Genomic DNA, 23,319 nt, shown 5'->3' on the forward strand with positions numbered 1-23,319 from the left:
GGCTTGTTGGGCTGCCCTGACACCAGCAAGGCTCGTTGGGCTGCCCTGACACCAGCAAGGCTCGTTGGACTGCCCGGACATTAGCAAGGCTCATTGGGCTGCCCGGACATTAGCAAGGCTCATTGGGCTGCCCGGACATCAATAAGGCTGATTACTCAGCAAGGCCGTTGTCCGGGCAGCCGGCCTATTGATATGGCCACTTTGTAAGAAGCGAGGGACGCGGTACGCATATTGTCGCACGATGGCACTAACGCGACACTTTTCTGACAAGTAATGGCTGTAAGACTCACAGCCAGCCTTTGACAAAAATCTGAGCTCGGCACGGCACCTTAAACCCGGACCCCATACATGTGTTGGGCAGGCTAGGCGTCCAGGTGGCGCTTAGTTGCGCCCCCCCCCCCCCCCCATCCCATCCCATCCCATCCCATCCCATCCCCTCCCATCCCATCCCATCCCATCCCATCCCATCCCATCCCATCCCATCCCATCCCATCCCATCCCTCCCCACTCCCCATCCCATCCTCACGACGGCCATTAGACCTCACGACCCCCACCTACCCCCGTCTGGGAGCCGCACAATGCAGCGCGTCCGTGTGTGACGGATCAGAGCTCAGCACCGCACTGGGCTCACCGCTCTCGGAGTAGACGTCATCGCCAGCTCCCACGTAGCGCTGGTGATAATACTCGAACACGACGAACATCATGATGATGAGGGTGATGCCCACCACGGGGTACACCACGTGTTGTACCTGAGACATCAGGCGAGACGGCACCACGTATATCTGCGGACAGACATAAATAGCAATGGACTAATTTAGCATGCAACTGTATATTAGCTATGGTACATTGCTGAGGCGAATGTGGGTGCAGCTAAGACCAAACGAGAACGTAACTGGAACGCGGACGAGATACGGTGATGAACGCTCACCATAAAGTCGTCGTAGAAGGTGTTGTAGGAGCTGTGTTCCACCACCTGCAGGCGGAAGTGGTAGAGTCCGGTGCCCGTCATCAAGATACGGATGCGCTGGGGGTCCACCAGCTGCCGGTCGCGAGCTGACGTGTTCCGGCTGTATATGAGGGTCAGGTCGGCGTCCAGCAGCACTAGCCGGACGGCGCTCGGGTCAGGTCAGGTCAGGTCAGATCAGATCAAGTCACCGACGGGCACTAACACAGTACAAGGCAGCACAAGCAGCACAAGTGACAGCATCAGCGTGCGCTACCACACCCCGCCAATGCAGTACGAACAGTCCAATGCATGGTCACACGGAATTAGACCGCGCTGCCGGAAAAGACGTGTGTGGGAGCGCGTGCCTTCTGATGACGTAGACGGAGACAGCTAGGGATGTCTTCCCATAGCGCTACAAATCATCTTCAGTCGTTTTGACTGGACTGGGTAGGCCGTGTTTAGTCCCGCACATGAGAACCAGTTCACACGTGTCGGGGAGGATCCAGCGAGGGGAGGGGGTTCGGTATGGCCGCTCACGCCGGGCGGGCTGTGCCGTGCCTCATCGTCGGTGGCCGACCCCCTGGTGTCGTGCCCCCATCCCGCTCGCTGCACGCCTCGTGGGCCGGCGCCGAGCCGGCGCCGAGCGTGCGTGCGTGCGTGCGTGCGTGCGTGCGTGCGTACGTGCGTACGTACGTGCAAGCGTACGTACGTGCAAGCGTACGTACGTGCAAGCGTGCGTACGTGCAAGCGTGCGCGCGTGCAAGCGCGCGTGCAAGCGTGCGTGCAAGCGTGCGTGCGTGCGTGTACGATGGCCGAGCCGCGAGGGGACACGACGCGGCAGTCACTGGGTCCGCGCCAGCGCCTGCACGGCCAACAGAGGGCGGCGGGCGGCGCGTGACACCCCACGGCGGCGCAGGCAGCACGACCAGGCCAGTACGACAGCGACAGCACGCTGGTTGAGTGCCGTTCCCGGCCGGCTCCCGGCCGGTGCAGTCACAACCCATCCCGCCAGTTTGACGATGCGACGCAAAGCCTCAGAGCCACTCGGAGCACCACACCGCTAGCGCGTGGTGTCTCCGCCGGTTTTCTCCGCAGGTCTAGCCGACCCGCCACGGTCCACGTAGTTGCAGCAGTTGCCGTGCCGCACGGCGGCCGGCCGCCTCGTGCGCCGGTCGGCCGCCCCGTCGGCCCGACCGGCACACTGCCACCCGTTATGCTTGCGTGCATACGGCGTGCGTGTGTGCGGGCGCGGGCGTGCGTGTGTCTGCGTATGCGCTTGTGTGTTGTGGTCCGCTGGTTTCAGTGCACATTCCACAATTTTTTCTTTCCGAGACTGGTGGGAAGCGAAGATCAAGTACACAAACTATTATGCAGATCTTGATGACTTGGCTCGTTATAACCTGGCGGTCAAGCACTAGTAGGCACAAGACGGAGAGTGGAGGCTCTATGGCCGGCTCGGCCGCTACTTGAAAGTATTTCACCATAACCTAGATCTCACAACGCCCATGGAATAAATTTGGAAGCTGCTCCAAGATGACGCAGCATCGGCCGTGCCCATGGCTGCACGTTTCTGTCGATGTTTTCATCGATCCGTGCAACGGGATATCAAGCACGGACCAAAACGAGATGGAACACGCTCGGCCGAACCCGCACTTCACCTGGTCGAGCGTGACACACTGACAAGTGTCACAGTGTCACGCGACACGGCACCTTGACACCCGTCCAGCGGGAATCATCACCGTCGGTCCACTGGTGACTGGCCCGGAAACCCAGCTTGAAGCACCGGCGGCCGTGCCGCGGCACAGTGGTTAACATCTTTCGGCGCAAACCGCTCTTTGGACTGGAACTGCCCTACTGGCCTGGTGAAGTCCAGGGGTCCTCACCAGCTATGGCTTCGAAATGACTCCGATTCCAAGGTACGGTGACACTATATTATACAAATGTCGCCGAATTGCCACATGACGGGATTAGGGGAAAATGAGTCTAAAATTGACCACACTGGTAGCATAGGCCACAAATACTTCTCGACACATAAATAAATCGGCCTTCTGGGTCCACACAGCACAAGTGTACAAACATAGCTACAACACAAAACAGGACACACCGCAATTATCCGCTTGAACTCCAGCAGAGTGCATCTTATTTGTTTGCCGTTGTTTTTACCGGGTTTACAGATACCGTCGTAAGAAAAACCGCCCGTACGGTTATAACCACGTGACGCGACACGTAACCGTGTGGGTAGCACTGCTGAGCATGGTTGGGTGGACCAAGTCTCTTTACACGCGACCCCGCCCGGAGCGCTGCTCACCATGGTTCGCCAGGAGGAGCGGTTGTTGAGTTCCGTGATGGTCACGTACATGGGTGCCAGGAGCGGTCGGACCGGCCCGTTCCGCTCGCGTATACTCATCGTCAGACCCAGCTTGGCCGGCCACGAGATCTGCGGCACCTGGCGACGATACTGGCACTGACACGGCTGACACCGCCCGGTCCTATACAGCGCGGCACCTGGCGACGACACTGGCAACTGACACGGCTGACACCGCCCGGTGGGGTAGAGCATTGACACTGACGGCTGTCGCCGCTCGATCCTATACAGCACTGACACTGACGGCTGTCACCGCTCGGTCCGATACAGCAGCGGCACCTGACGACGACACTGACACTGACACGGCTGACACCACTCGGTTCGATACAGCAGCGGCCTGACAAGGCTGACACCGCTTGGTCCGACATAGCAGCGGCACCTGACAACACTGACACTGACACAGCTGGCACCGCTCGGTCCAACACATTCACGGACGGAATAGGACGGCTAGCGTAGGTTCGAGACAATCATGGTGATAATTTAGGTGTGCGCATGTCGCGACCACTACAATGTGAAGCAGTCATACACTCATGCAACACACCGGTGGGTCTTCGCAACTCTTAGGGAAACGCTTCCTACCGATACTTGCCCCAGCAGGTATTGAATTGCCCCAGCAGGTATTGAAAGCAAGGGTTCGGACGGCTTACATCTATTTCTTCCCCTCTCCGGTTATTATTATGGACTTTCACTTCTGGCGCAGGCCAAACTGGCGGTCGGGTCCACAACATGAAGCTGTTCCTCCAAAGGCTACGGGACCGTGGCGTTTAATCGTACTCACAGCATGGAGAAAAAGCTTGCGCGGACTTCTACTAAAAAGGAAAGTCTCGCAGCCACTGGTGAAAACACAGAAGTCCCTTCCCCGACACTGCAACCTACCGCCACCCCCACACGACGCCAACACGTTACTAGCAACCCAGAACTGGTTCAAACACGTCCCCAGCGTTCTTAAGCCGCCGCGCACTGCAGCAAGTCCCAGCGGGGTCAGCAATCAGAGGCGCCGTGACTGGCACATGACCCCGCCACAGACGGGCACAGCGCACGGTCCGACAGGGAACACGGCCCCGTCACACCGTGTCTGAGAGCCCAGCTGACCGGTCTGACGGCAGCTCCCGCGGCCCGCTGCCGCCGGCGCCCGGCCCAGAGGCCGCCGCCACCACAGAGCGGTCCGAGTCTCAGAGGACCGGCCGGCCCAGAGGCCGCCGCCACCACAGCGCGGTCAGAGTCTCAGCAGATCGGCCGGCCCAGAGGCCACCGCCACCACAGAGCGGTCCGAGTCTCAGAGGACCGGCCGGCCCAGAGGCCGCCGTCACCACAGAGCGGTCCGAGTCTCAGCAGAGCGGCCGGCCCAGAGGCCGCCGCCACCACAGAGCGGTCCGAGTCTCAGAGGACTGGCCGGCCAGGAGGCCGCCGCCACCACCACTCACGTATCGGCGGCAGTCCGAGTCGCGGACGTCGGTGGAGTACTCGGCGGCCGCGGTGCAGCCGCAGGCCGAGCGCTCGGCCCGCCCGGCGCACGCCTTGTAGCGGCCCGTCCTGCGGCTGACCTCGTGCACGATCAGCAGGGCTGAGAACAGCACGACGCAATCAGTGGGTCTCGGAGGGCGGCGCAGTCGCAGGTCCAGTGCGGGCAGGACACAATCATCGGGGTCTGATGAGGGCGATGCACTCGCAGGTCCAGTGCGGACAGGACGCAATCAGCGGGTCTGAGGAGGGCGATGCACTCGCAGGTCCAGTGCGGACAGGACGCAATCAGCGGGTCTGAGGAGGGCGATGCACTCGCAGGTCCAGTGCGGACAGGACGCAATCATCGGGTCTGAGGAGGGCGATGCACTCGCAGGTCCAGTGCGTACAGGACGCAATCAGTGGGTCTCGGAGGGCGATGCACTCGCAGGTCCAGTGCGGACAGGACGCAATCAGCGGGTCTCAGGAGGGCGGCGCAGTCGCAGGTCCAGCGCGGGCAGGACACAATCATCGGGTCTGAGGAGGGCGATGCACTCGCAGGTCCAGTGCGGACAGGACGCAATCAGCGGGTCTCAGGAGGGCGGCGCAGTCGCAGGTCCAGTGCGGACAGGATGCAATCAGCGGGTCTGAGGAGGGCGATGCACTCGCAGGTCCAGTGCGGACAGGACGCAATCAGCGGGTCTCAGGAGGGCGGCGCAGTCGCAGGTCCAGTGCGGACAGGACGCAATCAGCGGGTCTGAGGAGGGCGATGCACTCGCAGGTCCAGTGCGGACAGGACGCAATCAGAGGGTCTGAGGAGGGCGGCGCAGTCGCAGGTCCAGTGCGGACAGGACGCAATCAGCGGGTCTGAGGAGGGCGATGCACTCGCAGGTCCAGTGCGGACAGGACGCAATCAGAGGGTCTGAGGAGGGCGGCGCAGTCGCAGGTCCAGTGCGGGTAGGACACGGTCAGAGGGTCTCAGGAGGGCGGCGCAGTCGCAGGTCCAATGCGAGCAGGACACAATCAGAGGGTCTCGGGAGGGCGGCGCAGTCGCAGACCCAAGGAGGCACACTCAGCAGATCTGAAAACAGGACAGAACGTGCAGGTCTGAGGGTAGATAATCAGCTCCGGTCTGAGGAGAGCAGGACAGAATAATGCGTCCTTGAGTTACCACATCATGATGTGTAGAATTCTCAAAATGGGCGTGCAAAGACTGCGCGCAAAATCAGCCTAAGACCTACCCTGCTCCATAGGCTGGCTCGGGTCGGCGTTATAAATGTTTTCCGAGGTGGGGATGTTGATCCCCAAGTCTGATGGAGGCCGGTAGTTGACCTGTAACACAGCAGAACGGCGCTCCCTGGGGTGTTCCGGCTCCCAGCCCAGCTCTAAACCGCGTCCGGGCAGTACGGAGGGTTCGGTCAGACTCTCCTCCCAGAAGTTCAGGAGATAGATGGAGTTCACGAAGCGTTTCGCCACCCCTTTAGACTTTATTCAACCCACTGCGACCCATCCCCAATAAAACAGAATGCCCCGTGGCATATCGTGTCGCCCGTGCATCAAAGGATTCCAAACGACGAACAGCGAGTCGCTTGGTAGCACCGGCATAATCTTAGCGTCAGCTTTGAACACGCCTCTGTGCACTAATTTCAGCACTATGTCGTGATTTTGCGGAAGCATATAGGCAACGAAACACGCTCGTCGAATCACCAGCATGGGCTCCCAGACCTCCATCCCTGACTCCGCAGCGACAGGCCTTCGAGCGGGCCGCGCGCCGCCGCGCGCCGTCGCGCAGCCACTGCATGTATCGATAGAAGCAGCCAAGATCGCCTCATCACCCGAAAAACACTAGCCCTATCCGGGAATGGAACCCGGCCCCCCGGCATGGAAGCCCGACTCGGCCCCAGCCGGGCCGCGCGGCGCCGGCGCACCGGCAGTTCGATGAAGCTGCGGTCGCCGGCGTGCAAGCCTCGTAGCACGTCCCGCTCCACCTTGGGGTCGGCGCCCCGGGCCGTGTTGACGGCGATGGAGAGATTGGGCGAGGGCAGCAGGGCGAAGGTCACCAGCCGGGCCGTGCCCGTGCAGAGGGCGCTGGCGCGCGGCAGCCGGAACGTCAGCGAGCAGACGCCCCTCTGTCGGGGTCACAGGGAGTCACCACACACCCCTCCGTCGGGGCCACGGAGTTTTAACACATCCCTTCGCCGGGGTAACAGATGTCACAACACGCCACTCGGGCGTGGCTACGGTGTTCACACGACGCCCCTCTGCCGGGGTAACGGCGGTCACAACACGCCCCTCTGTCGGGGTCACGAAGGTCACAATACACCTTCTGCCGGGGCTAATGGTGATGACACGTCTGCTTGCCGAGGTAACCTAGTTTCGCGATCAGCTTTGCATGGACCTTGCGATCTTACGGATCACGAGCGAGCCCTGCTTGAACTAAGACAAAATTTAATGTCAGCGGCCCGGTCGAACCCTAAAACCTTTTAGAGGCTAACATCCTTGCAATCGTGGATTGTAGGCACATGAAATTTTCCAGAAAGAAGCCCAACTACGTAGCAGTCGCGTCGTATAAATTTTTGGATATTTGTGTGCACGGTATTTTACTAGGATAGTTTTCCTGCTACATTGCAATCTCACTACAATTTCGCATATTCCGTGCCGCTGAAATGAAAAACCTAATTTCCACACAGCGGAAATGCCGTAAAGCACGGGTCGAAATCAGTTCAAATCTCAACTACCCGGTGTCGTGGAGGCACGAAACAAACATATTTGGCCGCAGGAGAAAACGGACATTCGTAATGGCGAAAGTGTTGACGGTGGGTCTAAGTAGACGGGCAGGCATTTCGTGCTCAAACCATGAACGCTTTGGTTTTAGGACGTGTTATACATATTTATTTCTTTATTTATTTATTTATGTACATAAGTAACGTACATCAAGATGCAGACAAACGAGGCAGTCGCATCCCATTATATATATATATATATATATATATATATATATATATATATATATATATGTATGTATGTATGTATGTATGTACGTATGTATGCATCAAAGCCGCAAGATACTTAATACCCACGAAAAGCACAATCAATCTGTCGCAGAACGGCTTGTACTTTTTTGCCAAAATTAGTATAGAATAAAATAAAAACAACACCTGCCCTAGACGCTATCGAGTAATGAGCGATTGGGTTATGAAGATTACACAGCAATGTAGTTCTGCTTATTTTGATCATTATCTACCCCAAAATTTCCGTCTTTTAATTATTTTCAAACAAAGGCAACAATCGCAAACCACTACAAGTTATCGGTTTTCCTTTTGGCTCTAACGTCCAGGTAGGCTATTTCCGCATGCATCAAATTTTTAGCAACGCTGCTCGCAATTTTACGCGCGAATATTATATCACCTCGTTAAATCCTCATGAAAGGTGGGCTTTTTAGCGCATTGCTCAGATCAACTGGTATGGCTAGGCGGAGGTGAGACCCCAAACAGGCCTAGCTTTTGACATCACCTGCATGAGAAACGTCCCGACTCGCGTCCGCCATCACCTTCCTCGTTCCACGACTCACGTCCGTCATTGCCTTCCTCGTTCCCCCGGCTCACGTGCGCCATCGCCTTCCTCGTTCCCCCAGCTCACGTCCGTCATCGCCTGCCTTGTTCCCCCGACTCACATCTGTCATCGCCTTCCTCGTTCCCCCGACTCACGTCCGCCATCGCCCCCTCGTTCCCCCAACTCACGTCCGCCATCGCCCCCTCGTTCCCCCAGCTCACGTTCGTCATCGTCTTCCTTGTTTCTCCAACTCACGTCTGTCATCGCCTTCCTCGTTCCCCCGACTCACGTCCGTCATCCCCTCCCTCGCCCCAACTCACGTCCGTCATCGCCTCCCTCGTTCCCCGACCCACGTCCGTCATCGCCTCCCTCGTCCCCGCCCCGCAAGACGTCTCTCTGGTCGTTGCGTAACATTTACTAGCGCCGAAATCGCTGCCACTGGCTGCGGCGAGAGCCCGCCACAAACGCGGCGGCGCGTCCCGCACCCGCCACTGTCCGCCACCACCGGGCGCGCCCTGCCGCCGGGCGTCCGCGCCGTACCAGCGTCCAGGACTGCGGCCGCACGGTGACCGCCAGCCGCAGCGAGCCGCCGCGCACGCTGGCCGACCGCTCCACCTGCACGATGTCCGGGTTGCTGAGCTCCAGGTCGATCAGCGGCTCGTACTCGGCCAGCGGCTCGCCCTCGTCTGCCGACGGCCGCCGGCGCCGTCAGCTGGCCCGTCCGGCTCCCGGCCGGTACACTGTTCTGCTCTCGAGCTGTCTCACTGGTCTGTATGATTCATATAAGCCGTTTCTGAGCTGTTCCTTTGTTTGAAGAGCAAGTATAGATAAAAATATAAAAATATGGTAGAGCTATCGCTATGGTAGATAAAAATGCGAAAATTAACCTTTAAAAAATTGTCTTACTGTTCGCACTGTATTTCAAAAAGTGGCTAAGGACGTCGAGATGAATGACGTTACATGCGAGCTGAGATTTTAATGTAACTAGGGGTCAACAGCATGACATGCTCCGGGCCATCACAGAACCCTACGGGTTATGCCAAGACATAATCTGACTTCACTCAGCTGCGTTCCAGCAGTGAAGCAGACCCTCTCATTCAGAACTACCCTACCATAACGCAGTTATGGACAGCATGCTGTTCAGCCACCGTGTCCTAACAACGGGCGGTTGGAGACGGTGACCGCATCACACGGTAACGTATGCGTATTTATTTCTCCGTGGCGACAATAATGGCATTTGACAGCCCACGTGGTGGCTTTATGAAGCAGGGCTGCATCTGGTTTACAGACGTGCCTGATTCTTTCCATCGAACCAACCAGCACAGCGTGGCCGCTGTTACGAACGGCTCGCGGTCGCGCTGCCTCTCCCACGCGCCACTCACTGTACACCTCGCGCGCCTCCACCTCGACGGTGATGATGTCGTGCAGATCCAGGTGGATAATGCTGGCGTGTAAGACGCCGCCGAGCAGCTCCAGCCGGTAGCCGCAGGGGGCCTTGTACTGAGAACGGAGAACGGAACGGAGAACGGAACCTGAGAAGGGAGCCGGCGCCGCGGCAGTCCGACAGACAGCGCGAGGCACCGCGGTCGGCAGCCGCAGTGGCCGCGGTGTGAAGGCAAGAAGTCATGAGCCTGGACGAGCACCGCGGACAGCATGTCACGGCCAGACGGAACAGAAGAACGTCCGTAGAATTACTGAGTGTACAGTACACATAAATATGTCAGCCAGCTGACTGGACCATGACTGGTCTTCACGACTTTGGACCTCGATGACACAAGGGAAGCAGTGCGCATGTTTATACTGCAAGCGGCAGGCATGCCACCAGCAGCGCTCAGACCACACTGCTATCGTGAGATCGCGGGGCCGCTCTCCGCAGGCCACCTGCTGCCGCACAGTCACTGAGCACGTGAGGCGCAGGAGCGGGCGCACGGCGATTACACCGCCCGGCGCCCCGCCGGAACACGCGGCCGCCCCGCCCATCCGCGGACGTGCTGAACCGCTTCATCATCCGCTTGCGTGGTCAACGCAGCCGTGCTGCTAGTGGAAACTCTGAATGCGACGAAGTGCCACGCACCTTGTCGGGAAGACCGGACTTGATGTTGAAATAATGCGAGACGAGCTCCGACGAGCCGGTGCCGAACACGGTGACGCCCCCGGCGCGGTCCATTACCAGGGCTATCTTCTGTAAGCGAAATGCGACCCTTCGATCATATTCGACGGAGGGGCGAGGCGCACGCAACTGCCAGAGAACTGGGATATCAGCAACTGAGAGTAGTATCACAGCAACTGTGAGGAGCGATTCACAATGGAGCGCAGTGAACTCATCCGACGATTGACACTCAAAATGACGCTGCGAACGTACACTTATCACCTACGATCGCGCTGATCAAACCTATTCAAACCCAGACCGTCGGTCGGCACTACAGCACAGCAGTCCCACCGTTGTAACTGCTTTCCTCCGCTTGTAGCATGTTAACGCGCAAGTGCGGCATGGCAAAGGCACGACGTAACACACCAGTTCCCAGCGACACCACGCCAGGAACGCGTCACCCGTCCGGCTGACCCATCTTTAACAGCAAAACAGCACCGGCGCGTGCGCAGCGAGACACGGCGCGGGGCGCAGCACCCACCGCCACATCCGTGATGTTCTTGGCGTCGATGACGTCTTTCAGGCTGATTTTGGCCGGCTCGTCTGACTGCCGGCACGCGAGCATCGGCGCGGTCAACGGGCGACGGCCCGTCACTCATGAGAACGTTGTACGCCATCTTGTTGGAGGGGCGCGCCCAAGAGCATAATTGGCGGAGGCAAACGTACAGGCCTTACGGTATTGCCTCGTGTTTCATCAAACGTAGCAAGTGTGTAGCATGCGTGATGTACAGTTCTGCGAGTTGGGGAGACCGCCCTCCCCCTTGGCGAAATCCAATATTGTTAGCAATGGTAATTATTCGACGTTAGCGTATCACGGACCAGAAACACAGAACAGAACAGCTTAGAGCACCCGGAGATCGCAGCCCCGCTACAGCTGATCTGTCCAGCACGAAGATCACGACACCGCCAAGCTGTCAGGTCAGATGCATTCACGATGTACGTGCTGTGCAGAAGGCCTCAGCCGCACCAGACCCGCAGTTTACGCTGCACAGGAGTGGCACTGACCCCTAAGCTCATGACGACCAGCTCCAGATCCTTGGTGACACAGATGTGGTGGTGGATGAGGTCGGTGAAACAGTTCTCAACGTGACCAAACGTCACGTTGGTCAGGGTACGTTCGAACGTGGCGCCGCCGTCTATGGAGACGAGGACCTGTCCAACGGTGAGCATGCGTCGTCAGGTACACGCTGGCATGCTTCGACCGAACGCCATGGCACCTTCAACGAAACATCCACGGCTTCAGTTCTCAAAGAACGTTACACAATATGCTCGATCGCACTACAGATCGCACAATACCACCGCACGTACATGTTTCTGAGCGGCTTGACCGCCCAAAGGGAGCTGGGGAGGGGGGGGGGCAGCGCCCCAGGATGCTTGTCCCACACGTGGGTGGGCGAGGGGAGGGGCTGTAGCAACAGAGCTCGGCAGGCAGCTGCTCCCACCTGACCGGCCAGCAGGTACACCTTCTTGGTGAGCGGGCAGAGGTAGACGAACGGCCGGGTCACGTGCTCGCTGGACGGCGGCCGCTTTCGGTAGCCGGTCTTCTCCAGGGGCAGCACCAGCGTCTTGTACTGGTCTCCCTGGCAGGAGAGGTCGCCATCACAGACAGGCACATGGTCTATATGGCAGCAGCAGTGTCTCGAGCTGGTCTTCCCGGCAGGAGTGCCCGGGTCTCGTCACAGTCGCGCGAGTCGTCCGACTCGGAGCAGCGTCATGCTGCGTCGCGCCTCGTGGCCTGATGGCTCGTCAGCTGCCCGGGGCGCTGCACGTCCACCAGTCTCCGTCAGCGAGGGTGTGGTGCACCACCTGGCACCAGGCCATCAGTCGGCTAGCAGACCTCCGGCCGAGCCTCGCAACAGTCCCGCCACGTCCCGGTGTTACCCTCTCCGTCGCCCCGAAACTATACGATCGTCCGCGGACCCCTACCACCAAAGGTTCAGTCATCGTCGTCGTCGGCGGCGGCGGCGGCGGCGACGGCTCACCTGCGCGAAGCCGAGCAACACGGCGTTCCGGTGCCAGACGTAGCGGACGTCGCTGACGGAGGCCAGCCCGGCCGGCCACGGCACCAGCGAGCGCACGTCCTGCCACGCGTCGGTGCGCGCGAACGGCGCCCGCCCCAGCAGGTAGCGCTGCTCCGAGTGCAGCAGCAGCAGCACCGAATCCGCTGCGTCCAGGCGGCCAGGCAAGCGGTCAGCACGACCGCCGAGCGGAGATGTGCATTGTCCTTCTGGCCGAGCCAAAATCATCGGGCCCAATGGCAGCACACAGCACTCAGAGATCGCTACCGCAAGGCTTATGCAATGCACTGGTGCGACCGGCAGTCGTAAAGGCTTCCCTCATTCTCTCATGCTTCCCGGTACGGGAAGTCCACGAGACTAGTGCGTGGCTTGCTCAGGCAGCCCGCCACTGACGCTTCTGACCGACAGCTTCGGTCCTCCGCCCACGTCACTTGGGACATCAGCCAAATGCTCCTATCAGAACACTACGCGGGTTCATCCATAGAGGGAGAGCAGCGCCCCGCATCAGGGACCTCGGTATCCTCGCTTACTAACGGCAGCACCGCATATCGTCGTCAGCAGGCAATAACCCGTCATGGCTCGCGAGCCACCCCCACCACCCGGTGCTCTGCTCAGCGAGAGAGAGTGGCAGGCCGCGCCACCATGAATGCACAGCTGTGATCACAAGAGCACGAGAACACCAACCGTTGGCGTCGTCGTTGACGCAGGACGGGGAGTGGATCAGCTCGTCTTTCGCCCGGTCAGCTGCGGAACTGTTGTTCTGGAAACGCAGGACGCGGCCAGGTCAGAGCTCCCCAGATCAACTGGTGAAGCAGTGACGTCACAGAATGCAGCGCAAACCACAGGTCAGAGCTGCCCAGATCAACTGGTGGCGCAGTGACGTCACAGAATGCAGTGCAAACCACAGGTCAGAGCTACCCAGATCAACTGGTGACGCATTGACGTCACAGAATGCAGCGAACACACAGGTCAGAGCTACCCAGATCAACTGGTGACGCAGTGACGTCACAGAATGCGGCACAAACAACAGGTCAGAGCTACCCAGATCACCCGGTGACGTAAGGACGTCACAGAATGCAGCGCAAGTCACCTGACGGCACCAGCGCATCGGTCACAGGCTAGTGAGCTGTGGACCGCAGGAAACGTCGACGACCAACAGACCAGTCAAGCAGAGCCGGCCCGGGCATACCAGCCGAGAATAGTTTGACGGCTGCCCGTGACCCAGCCCCCAGCCCGGCCTCCAGGCGCACATCAGCAAGGGGCGCTACCCACCCCAACGTCCTCCCCGACCTGGCACGCAAAATGACGTGCGAGACGCCACTGTAAGGACATCGGTGACGAGCGGTAAGCGGGAAGGCTCTTGCAAGAAAGGCTTTCGGAAAGAAATGCACTTTCTGGAACTGGGCCTGGGTCGAGTGCGGCGTCTGACAGACGGCATCCGGGGTCCGGAGACATGGTCACGTGGCGTCAGCAACAGGAGCTCGCACGGACCCGCGGGAGGGTCCTACCCCGGAGACATGGTCACGTGGCGTCAGCAACCGGAGCTCGCGCGGACCCGCGGGAGGGTCCTACCCCGGAGACATGGTCACGTGGCGTCAGCAACAGCAGCTCGCGCGGACCCCGCGGGAGGGTCCTACCCGTCGCAGCTGGAGCCGGGTAAAGGTGAAGTTGCCCCCGGGGTCGCTGAAGGACGACGTGACGATCACGCCGTCAGAGGTGAGCATCAGCAGGTGCGCCGAGGTCAGCGCCGCACTGGTCAGGCTCAGGTCATGGGGCATGCCTGCCGACGGGACGGGGCGGAGCGGAGCAAGGTCAGGCTCAGGTCACGGGACTGCACCGGGCTCAGGTCACCGGGCACGTTGGCTGACGGGACGGGACGGAGCGGAGCAAGGTCAGGCTCAGGTCACGGGACTGCACCGGGCTCAGGTCACCAGGCACGTTGGCTGACGGGACGGGACGAAGCGGGGCAAGGTCAGGCTCAGGTCACGGGACTGGACCGGGCTCAGGTCAAGGGGCATGTTGGCTGGCAGCCGGGGGGGGGGGGGGGGGCACGGGCAGATTGTCATTACATGGTGTCAAGCTGAAGTCACGGCACAGGTCGGACCCTGGTCGTATGACGACATCAAGATCAGATCTCAGCCACGGAATTTACTCGCTAGGTCGCAGATAGGATAGGTAGCCGAGATGGTCATGTCGGTGCGCAATAGGGTGAAGCTAATCGGTGCACGCCCCGGGTTATTCCGCGACTCGGCCACTGCGCGGTGACCTAATTCGGCAGATGGTTCTCCGTAACAATGACCTGATTTCGTACGAGATCGAAGTGGCCTCCTTGTGCCTCGCGGGCTCAGTCAGACTTTCGGAAACTGGCCGCAGGCTGAGCAGGTACAGCTGACGTGGGAACGTTGGTACAGCGCCAAAAATCGACAGTTCCCTTGTTTTGCATTATGCAAAGGACGGCTCCCAGCTCCAGCCTTAGATATGGTGGTTGCCACAAAACAGCCATATCCACCGCTCACAGCCGTCGGGGCCCTATCAGTCCGCCTGGTCAGTGTCAGCGGCCGCAGGGGACGCGACCGCGGACCGACGCCAGAAGGCGCGACCACCGCCAGGCGTGGTCCACCCGACCATTGACCAGCCGCGGTCTGCTGACCACTCAGTTACACGCGTCCACCCCGACCATGGCGGGGCACGGTCCGCTCTCCCCGCCGCCACCCGAAGGCCACCCCGACCGCCGCCAGACACGGGTCACCGCGGCCGCCGCCAGACACGGGTCACCGCTACCGCCGCCAGACAGTCCACCGCGATCGCCGCCAGACGGTCCACCGCGACCACCGCCAGACACGGGTCACCGCTACCGCCGTCAGACAGTCCACCGCGACCAACGCTGGACACGGGTCACCGCTACCGCCGCCAGATAGTCCACCGCGGCCGCCGCCAGACAGTCCACCGCGACCAACGCTAGACACAGGTCACCGCGGCCGCCGCCAGACACCGGTCACCCCGACCGCCGTCAGATACGGGTCACTGCGACGGCCACCAGACCCGAACAGCTCCGGACTTACCTTCCGAGTCGTTGAAGGTGGAGCGCAGCTGGTCCATCGCGGTCAAGTCATACCACGTGACCCGATTGCCGATCAGCGTGGCCACGAAGAGGCCCGGCTTGCTGGGCGACGTGACGGCGTACAGCAGGCCGAGGTCGCCGCCGCAAGAGTCCTGCAGGTACCGCAGCCGGCCGACGTGTGGCACCACCGTCGCGGGCGCCACCGGCGGGCCCAGCGACCACAACCGCCACGGCGCTGTCACCGGGACAGCCGTCACATGAGGCGCCTCACGCCGTCACAGGCGGCGCCCCACGCCACCACAGGAGGCGCCTGACGCCGTCACAGGCGGCGCCCCACGCCGTCACAGGCGGCGCCCCACGCCGTCACAGGAGGCGCCTTATGCCGTCATAGGAGGCCCCTCACGCCACCACAGGAGGCGCCTGACGCCATCACAGACGGCGCCTCACGCCGTCACAAGCGGCGTCTCACACCGTCACAGGCGGCGCCTTATGCCGCACAGGAGGCGCCTGACGCCGTCACAGGCGGTACCTCACGCCGCCACAGGAGGCGCCTGACTGCCGTCACATGGCGGCACCTCACGCCACCATGGGAGGCGCCTGAACGCCGTCACAGGCGGCACCTCACGCCGCCATAGGAGGCGCCTGACGCCGTCACAGGCGGTACCTCACGCCGCCGCAGGAGGCGCCTGACGCCGTCACAGGCGGGCGCCTCACAGAGCGTGGTGGCGCGATTGTGACGCGGACAAGTCGAGCAGTGGCGCGGACAACAGACGCCAGCTGACGGCAGAGCTCTGTGAGCTGCATCAGCGACACCCTCCGCGCCAGGCGATGCTCTCCGCCAAGAACGCAATGCAACCGAGCAAACAGTAAACGAGCCGCGTGAAGCACGCCGAACGTGACCACCACTGAGACGGCCCAGTGGCGGTCGGGGGCGCGCAGAGTGCTCTCTCACCGAAGCGGATGTCGGTGATGGAGGCGCTGGTGGAGAGAAAGCCGGAGCCGCGGTGAGAGGACGAGCTCCGCGCTCCACTGGGCCATGCCGTCACTCGCCGTGCGCCCAGTCAGCTGTCTGCGACACCGGACGCCTGGCATCAGAGCTGCGGCGGCCATTGTCGAGGGGCTAGCGTGTGTCGAAGTGCCATCCAAGCCCAGCCCCGTGCCGCTCCTGGGGGTGCGAGGCTGGGCAGGTTAGCTTCACTCCTATCCGACGTTTGAGCATCTTAAACTTACGCCGACCTGACATGACCTGACACCCGTCCTCCCGGCTCGCGCAGGCTATCCGTAAATCACAGATCTCTGAAGCACAGAGCGATCCTCCGCGCCAGCTCCACTCCCCCCGTGAGCTCCTCTCCCGGCTCACCTCACGAGCCCAGCTCTCCCTTCAGAGGAACTCCCCGTCCCGGCCCACGTGGTGTGCCTCCCCCCCCCCCCCTCCCCCGCACACGCTCGCACCATCCCAGCAGGACCCCTCGGCCTCACCGGTTGTCGCGGCTCTCTCCGTGCTGGCGCGACTGGCCGCACCTCCTCCGGAAGTGGCAGCGCCAGGCCACGAACGAGCCGCGCCGGTACAGCCCCATGGAGAACGGCATTGGACGACGCGGTGCATGCTGCGCAGCGTCATGTGCGGCATCGCGCCAGCAGCCAGAATAGTGCTCCACCAGCTGAGAGTTGACCGAGTCGTCCCGGCCGCGGACGGGAGGTTCACCTGGGCCAGCAGCGTCTGCCCGGGTCGGCGCCGCGGTTCAGCCGGGCGGACAGCGGAGCGTGCGGCGACACGGGGGGCGCGAGGCCAGAGCGTCTGAGGTTCAGCAATAGTGGATGTGCTCTTTCCACAATGCCATGGTGGAAGCTAGAGATGAAGATGGTCAGTAATGCTTTCATTCTAGTCATATGATTCTCAGTCAGGCGGTGAAGAGGCAATTCAGTGAAGGTGTTCGAAGGAGCAGAGAGATTGTGGTATTGCAAACCAATGTCATTGGCAGAGCAGCAATGACAACCATAGTGTTAATTAGGTATAATGATCAGGTGGTTATGGAAAGGCACCTGGTCAACACCATATTTTTTGGGACAACTGGGTAGCCTTTTTGGACAAATCACAAACAAATAACAACACTGTCAAATTCAGCCTCATTGGGCGGTCCAGTTTCACTGGGCAAGTGATGAAGTGCCCTGGCCCATGGCACTTGAATACATATCTCAACCATGTTTATGTTAAGTCAAAATAATATATTTGCTGTTATTAGCTACAGAAACAATCCTTGTATGCAACTGTAGCATGCACGGTTCCCGAACATTGTATGTGCTTACAACATTCTCATCCATGATGACATATTTGTTTGTTCTTGGCAGAGGTGACATGTCCATGTCCTTCAAGGAGAAGATGGTGAACTCTGCCAAAGCATGTGCATAAACATTAGCTTTGTACTTTTGACTGTGCTTATAATCATTTTAGTTTGAAGGGTAATGTGATACAATCTTGTTTTCTGCGCAATTTTGTGCTGCATTCTACAGGCAGGGATGGTTCTATCATGACAGCAGAATATTAATTACAAAGCATGTCATCTGCAAAAGTAGCAAAATATTGGTTATGAGGACATCTAATCTCTCCTAACATAATGTCCCAATGACCTGTAGCACACAATCAAAAGGCTGCTTGGCAAGGTTTTCATGAAGCAGAAAGAGCCTCACTGTATTTTCCATATTTGATACAGGACACATTTGAGTAAGATGACAGGATCATCCAAATCAGAAATCCTGCATGATGTGCCATGTTCTGCAGTCCAGTTGGCTTGCTGGTCCTGTAAACAAAAGAGCATTAAAACCACATGATGGAGTACCCTGCACTATGATGTGTGGCAGTTTTGGGCACACCAACCATGATTATTTGCACCCGTCCCCAAATATAACCTGAAATATTGTCATGTGCAATGGACAAGTTAGCTCTTTGCTTGAACCTCAGGCCAAACACAAAGGTGCAAAACAGGCGGTCTTAACTTGACGTTATATTACTGCTAAATAACCGCAAACCCCAGCATGCCATCCAGCCCCATCATAAATAAATGTGATTTCAAACAATACTTCACCAAGCAGTAATTTGACCCCCGTATCGTCAAACACAGCCTTCAGATGAAAACTCCCAAGGCACAACGGTACTCCACGACTGTAGCTAAATGTCGGGTTTTGAGCCCGACGAAGGTAAAAAAGAAATCAACATTGAAATGCGCCGCGCCCATTTGTAGCAGCCCCTCCAGAAATGTGCCCAGCCGTTCCGTTCAGCAGAGTAAGTAAGTTCCCGTTCGCCACCTGGCTGTGAGCTTAATGCGGGTTTTGACTGGGACAGGCGTATTAAGCGACTTGGCGCTTGTTCGGACCTCCATCAACTAAATGATTTGGTAAGTCTTCTCCGTGGGAGGAACCGTCCCAGAGCGTTACAGCAATGCGGCCTTCTCATGTTGATGGTGGTTCAATGGATGAGATATGTATGATTTATGGGTGTAATAATACCAATGATTTACATCCCAGCATTTCAGAACATGTAGCTTAGCTCTTTGCACTGCAAAGGGAAACTGCATAAAAGTGTCGCTTGCATCCCGAGGTAAGTAATTTTCCTTGCTGGCGCCATAAGGCAGATGTTGGATACTCAATCAACATGCCGACGTTGGCCCGGCAGATGCTCGCACATGCCGACGTCCAGCAGACATACGCACCGGGCCGACGTCGGTCCGCTGTCAAACCCACGTACCCTCACACTTCAGCCGACGTCCACCCGCTCTCCCGCCGACGCACCTCTGCCCTCCAGCCGACGTTCACCCGCTCTCCGCCGACGCACCTCTGCACTCCAGCCGACATTCACCCGCCCTCCAGCCGACGTTCACCCGCTCTCCAGCTGACACACCTCCGCCCTCCAGCCGACGTTCACCCGCTCTCCAGCCGACGTTCACCCGCTCTCCGCCGACGCACCTCTGCCCTCCAGCCGACGTTCACCCGCTCTCCGTCGACGCACCTCTGCCCTCCAGCCGACGTTCACCCGCTCTCCGCCGACGCACCTCTGCCCTCCAGTCGACGTTCACCCGCTCTCCGTCGACGCACCTCCGCCCTCCAGCCGACGTTCACCCGCTCTCCGCCGACGCACCTCTGCCTTCCAGTCGTCGTTCACCCCTGTCTCCAGTTGACACGCTTCCGCCCTCCAGCCGATGTTCCCCGCTCTCCAGCCGAAGCTCGTAAGCCTTCACCCCACGTTCGCTTGCTATCCGTCCTTGGGCGATTTATTTCAGCGATTATTCAGCGACGAACTTCGACTTATCTGAAAACACGTCAGATGTTTTTTGTTACGGCACGGTGACATCGAAAATAAATACTTAAATTTTGTCATGCATAATTTTGTCAATGGTGTGTAAGCCTTCAGGGTCGAGGGCAGGGTCAAATGACGGGGTAACAGTATAGTCACCAAAAATTACTGGCCGATTCAGCTTTCCAAAATTCAGAACGTTAACCATTGGAGAACCTAGCGTCCGCCAAAAAATCCTGATCTCTCGAGGTTACCCTTAGTGATAAAACTAAAGATCAAATGATGGGGAAGTCCACATCACCAAAAAAATTCTGGGCCGATTTCAACATTTCCAATGTCAAATGATTGCAACGCCAGGTCAACTTCCAGGCGCAGCGCAGAACAAGACGCGCGGAACCAAGATCTGCCGGATGCTGACGCCGTACATCTAGGGGTAACGCCACCTGCGTGTTATTGTCTCTCAAGCTGGCATCGGCTGACGCTCCGACCAGAGACACCTGCTGATAGCCGTGCAGAATGAGGCTTTCCTTTGCTCGTGACCATAACACGATATCTGCCGCCGACTGCACCGCGAATATTTTCATGTTCATCCGTGGAATAGGCCGTTCAGGCCAGCGGTCCCACGCACCGGGAAAGTTTGGTGCCCGTCGTCATCGCGTGTACTCTGCGGATCGGTGCTCCGCGACCAGTCGCAGCGCTGAGTTGTGATGCGAGACCAATAGGATGCCCCCCCCCCCTGTTTGGAGGTATGCTTGATTGAAGCAGCTGTGTTCTGTTGCGCAGCGCGGTCCAGGTACGAGCACCTTGAATCACAATGTATGCAAAATCCCGAACAGAGCCTGAGATCGCGTGCGTTATGTGACGTCGGCAGACGGTGGCGAGCGCACTCCTCGGCACCGCTTTGCTCTGCACCAGTTTCTGCCTCCGGTCGTACCGTCCCGTGTGTTTATGTGTGTGTGCGTGCCTGTTTGTGTGCCAGCCGGCAGCTCTGTGTAGCCCAGCCTGTGTTGTGCCCTGGTGGTGACTGGTCCTTGTGTCGTCCTGGGCGCCCGAGTTGCGACGGTCCCGCTTCGGTCACGTGACGGAATGGACGGCCAGTGGAGGGTTTGGATTTTCCAAAATTATGGCTCTATGGCACGGTGCGGACAGTGTGGATAGCCTGGAGAGGCGAAGTCCCGGAAGGCCGGGTAAAATGAAGATAAAATGGGGCAAATATGCTTAGGCCTTTTAGGTCATCAACAGTTTTTCAGCATCGACTATGGGAGGCAATCACCAAAACATTCACATTCCCATCTCGTTACGACAAGTTCGTCGAATATCTGAAGATTAGTCATGATCACAACAAGCGTTTAAACAAATAAGCGTCACCGGAAAACGTTAAACTCAGCCAACCAGCCTTTAACACCACTGCAAAACGTTAAGTGGGAGATCATCTATCCGGTTCTATGACAAAAAGTCGGAAATTCCATTTGGCGAATGTTTTTTGTCGAATGTTGAATAGCGAATACGGAATGGCGACGTAAAAAGTCGACACTGAGAAAAGTCGAAATGGCTAAATGGTAAACTGTAAAGTGGCGACATTGAAAAAGTGACGTGCCAGTTGGCGAACGGCTAAATGGCGAGCTGCAAGATAGCAGCTCAGAGAAACATTGATTTGTTATATTGGCGAACGGCAGAATGGCGGAATACAAAAGAGCCATGTTTGAATTTGGCCCTGGTGAATGGTGATTTAAAAAATGTGGACATATCAAAATGCTGGGTGGGTGGCTGGGTATTGTGTGCCGTGAATTTATTATTTTATTCGAAAGTCTGCCTATTAGGAGAGCACTGCTCTGTTGGTGATGCAAGACAATTAAATATAAAGAAATGAATAAGCATCAAGACAAGTAGGCCCTCCAATCAAGGAGGCGCTTACGGTGGTGGCCGTCAGCTTTACTCTAGCTAATGGCTCCTACGGCAGAAAGAAAGTAACGGGACCGTTTTTCGGCAGCGAGTTGTACTGGGCAAGACCGTCAAAAACGGTCAAATATGGACAGGGACATATTTTCGTAACATATGTTGGGGGACCGCGGCAGATTATGAAACCTACCACCAAAATTTGACAACCGGGTTCTCCCCGGATCTAGTTTATTTTTCTCCCAAGGCTGGGACGGGGTTTGCGCCCCACACCTTAAAAGGAAATTAAACGCCTGCAAATAAATTATCGTTCCATGTCACCATCTGCAGCCTTCGCGCCTTTTATGTAACCTAGGTGGTATATTTTTCCAAATGCTTGTCGTTTTTTCCATGACGCCATTTGGCTTTTGTCATTTTGGCCCCGCCATTTTCCCGTCCCATCATGTATTCAAATGAGGTATTTAAAAGGACTGCTCCACATTTGAAGGGGTTTTCAACTGAGATAGCCCTTTCATGTCTACGATCGTGACGTGCAACTGCCTACTCATGCCCTTCTAAGACTTGAAATCCCCTCGTTTCTGAGCTACGAGTACGCGAACTTGTGCAAACTATTTGCCGCCACCCATTTCGAGATCATCTTCATATGATGTCATAGAAACTCCACACAAATTCCGCCTCTCCATGGCCACATAGTGTTCAAGGTCAAGAAAAGTGTGCCATCGACTTTTTCGTGTCTGAAGTACGTCAGCGTGGATCGTTGCATCAAAGAACAGCGGCTAGCTTTCAACCAGCTGGAAGCGTTTAATGCAAGTTTTGAACACAAGTCATGTTTTGTAACACAACATCTAGGCATTTGGCACCTGCTAAAAGATCGGACAGGAATCGCCCTTTCCATGCAGCCTTGAAGAGCCTCGTGTTTTCGTTGTTCTACTTGAGCTTGCCGTTTTTCATGTCATTTGATTTTCGCCGTTTTAGTAAGTCGTCATTTTGTCTTGTCACCATTTGATCAAACATGACTCGTAAGTAGTTCAACGATATTCAAGCGATCGCCAATTTCGCACATTTTGTCACCCTTTTGCAATTCGTTTAGCCGTTCGTCATTTCAGCATGTCGACTTGTTGGTATGTCGCCATTTTGCAGTTCGTCGATTAGATGTTCGTCATTTCGGCATGTCGACTTATTGCTATGTCGCCATTTTGCAATTCGTCATTTAGCAGTTCGCCATTCTGGCATGTCACACTATTCCATGTCGCCATTTTGCAGCTGGGCATTTTGTCGATTCGACTTTTTGGTATATCGACATTTAAACTGTCGTCTGTATGGAAGTCGTCATATATCAGTCGACAAGAAAGCATCCGGCAAACTAAGAGTCAACTTTTGTCCGGACACCATGACACGAATACTTCACTTTCGTGTCCACATGGTTGGGTACTCTCTATTTCTTCCGCTTCAGATCAAAGCCGGCCTTCCCTTGAATTCTGCTTGTGGATTTGAGAACTCTTTGAACTATGATAGTGTTTTCCTTTTATCTGATGTTATGGTACATGCTCTGTTTACTCGCAAAGTATTTTCATTTTTAAACGATCTTAACGATAAAGCTGGTT

At 57.5% G+C, this 23,319-nt stretch overlaps 1 protein-coding gene across 1 annotated transcript; it reads right to left on the reverse strand.

Moving 5' to 3' along the window:
- Positions 1-1,787: 1,787 nt before the first annotated feature.
- On the reverse strand, positions 1,788-17,108 carry LOC119106980 (uncharacterized). The gene is made up of 17 exons (XM_037230324.1): positions 17,011-17,108; positions 16,484-16,509; positions 15,533-15,766; positions 14,108-14,250; positions 13,155-13,230; positions 12,435-12,616; positions 11,895-12,032; positions 11,458-11,604; positions 10,934-10,999; positions 10,378-10,485; positions 9,452-9,803; positions 8,844-8,989; positions 6,680-6,880; positions 5,993-6,083; positions 4,856-4,875; positions 3,255-3,392; positions 1,788-1,808 (listed from the first exon to the last, which is right to left on the reverse strand). Exons 1-17 carry the CDS (start codon positions 17,106-17,108, stop codon positions 1,788-1,790), a joined length of 2,187 nt encoding a protein of 728 aa, XP_037086219.1.
- Positions 17,109-23,319: the final 6,211 nt, after the last annotated feature.

This window comes from Pollicipes pollicipes, unplaced genomic scaffold, assembly GCF_011947565.3.
Source record: "Pollicipes pollicipes isolate AB1234 unplaced genomic scaffold, Ppol_2.1 Scaffold_6548;HRSCAF=7765_pilon_pilon_pilon, whole genome shotgun sequence".
Taxonomy (NCBI): Eukaryota; Metazoa; Arthropoda; class Thecostraca; order Pollicipedomorpha; family Pollicipedidae; genus Pollicipes; species Pollicipes pollicipes.

Excerpts from the sequence above, each read along its gene's own strand:
- LOC119106980 (XM_037230324.1), bottom strand. The coding sequence starts at position 17,108 with ATGGGGCTGTACCGGCGCGGCTCGTTCGTGGCCTGGCGCTGCCACTTC. Across the intron at positions 14,251-15,532 it reads CACCTTCAACGACTCGGAAG|GCATGCCCCATGACCTGAGC; the intron begins GTAAGTCCGGAG and ends TCCCGTCGGCAG. Across the intron at positions 10,486-10,933 it reads AGAACATCACGGATGTGGCG|AAGATAGCCCTGGTAATGGA; the intron begins GTGGGTGCTGCG and ends TTTCGCTTACAG.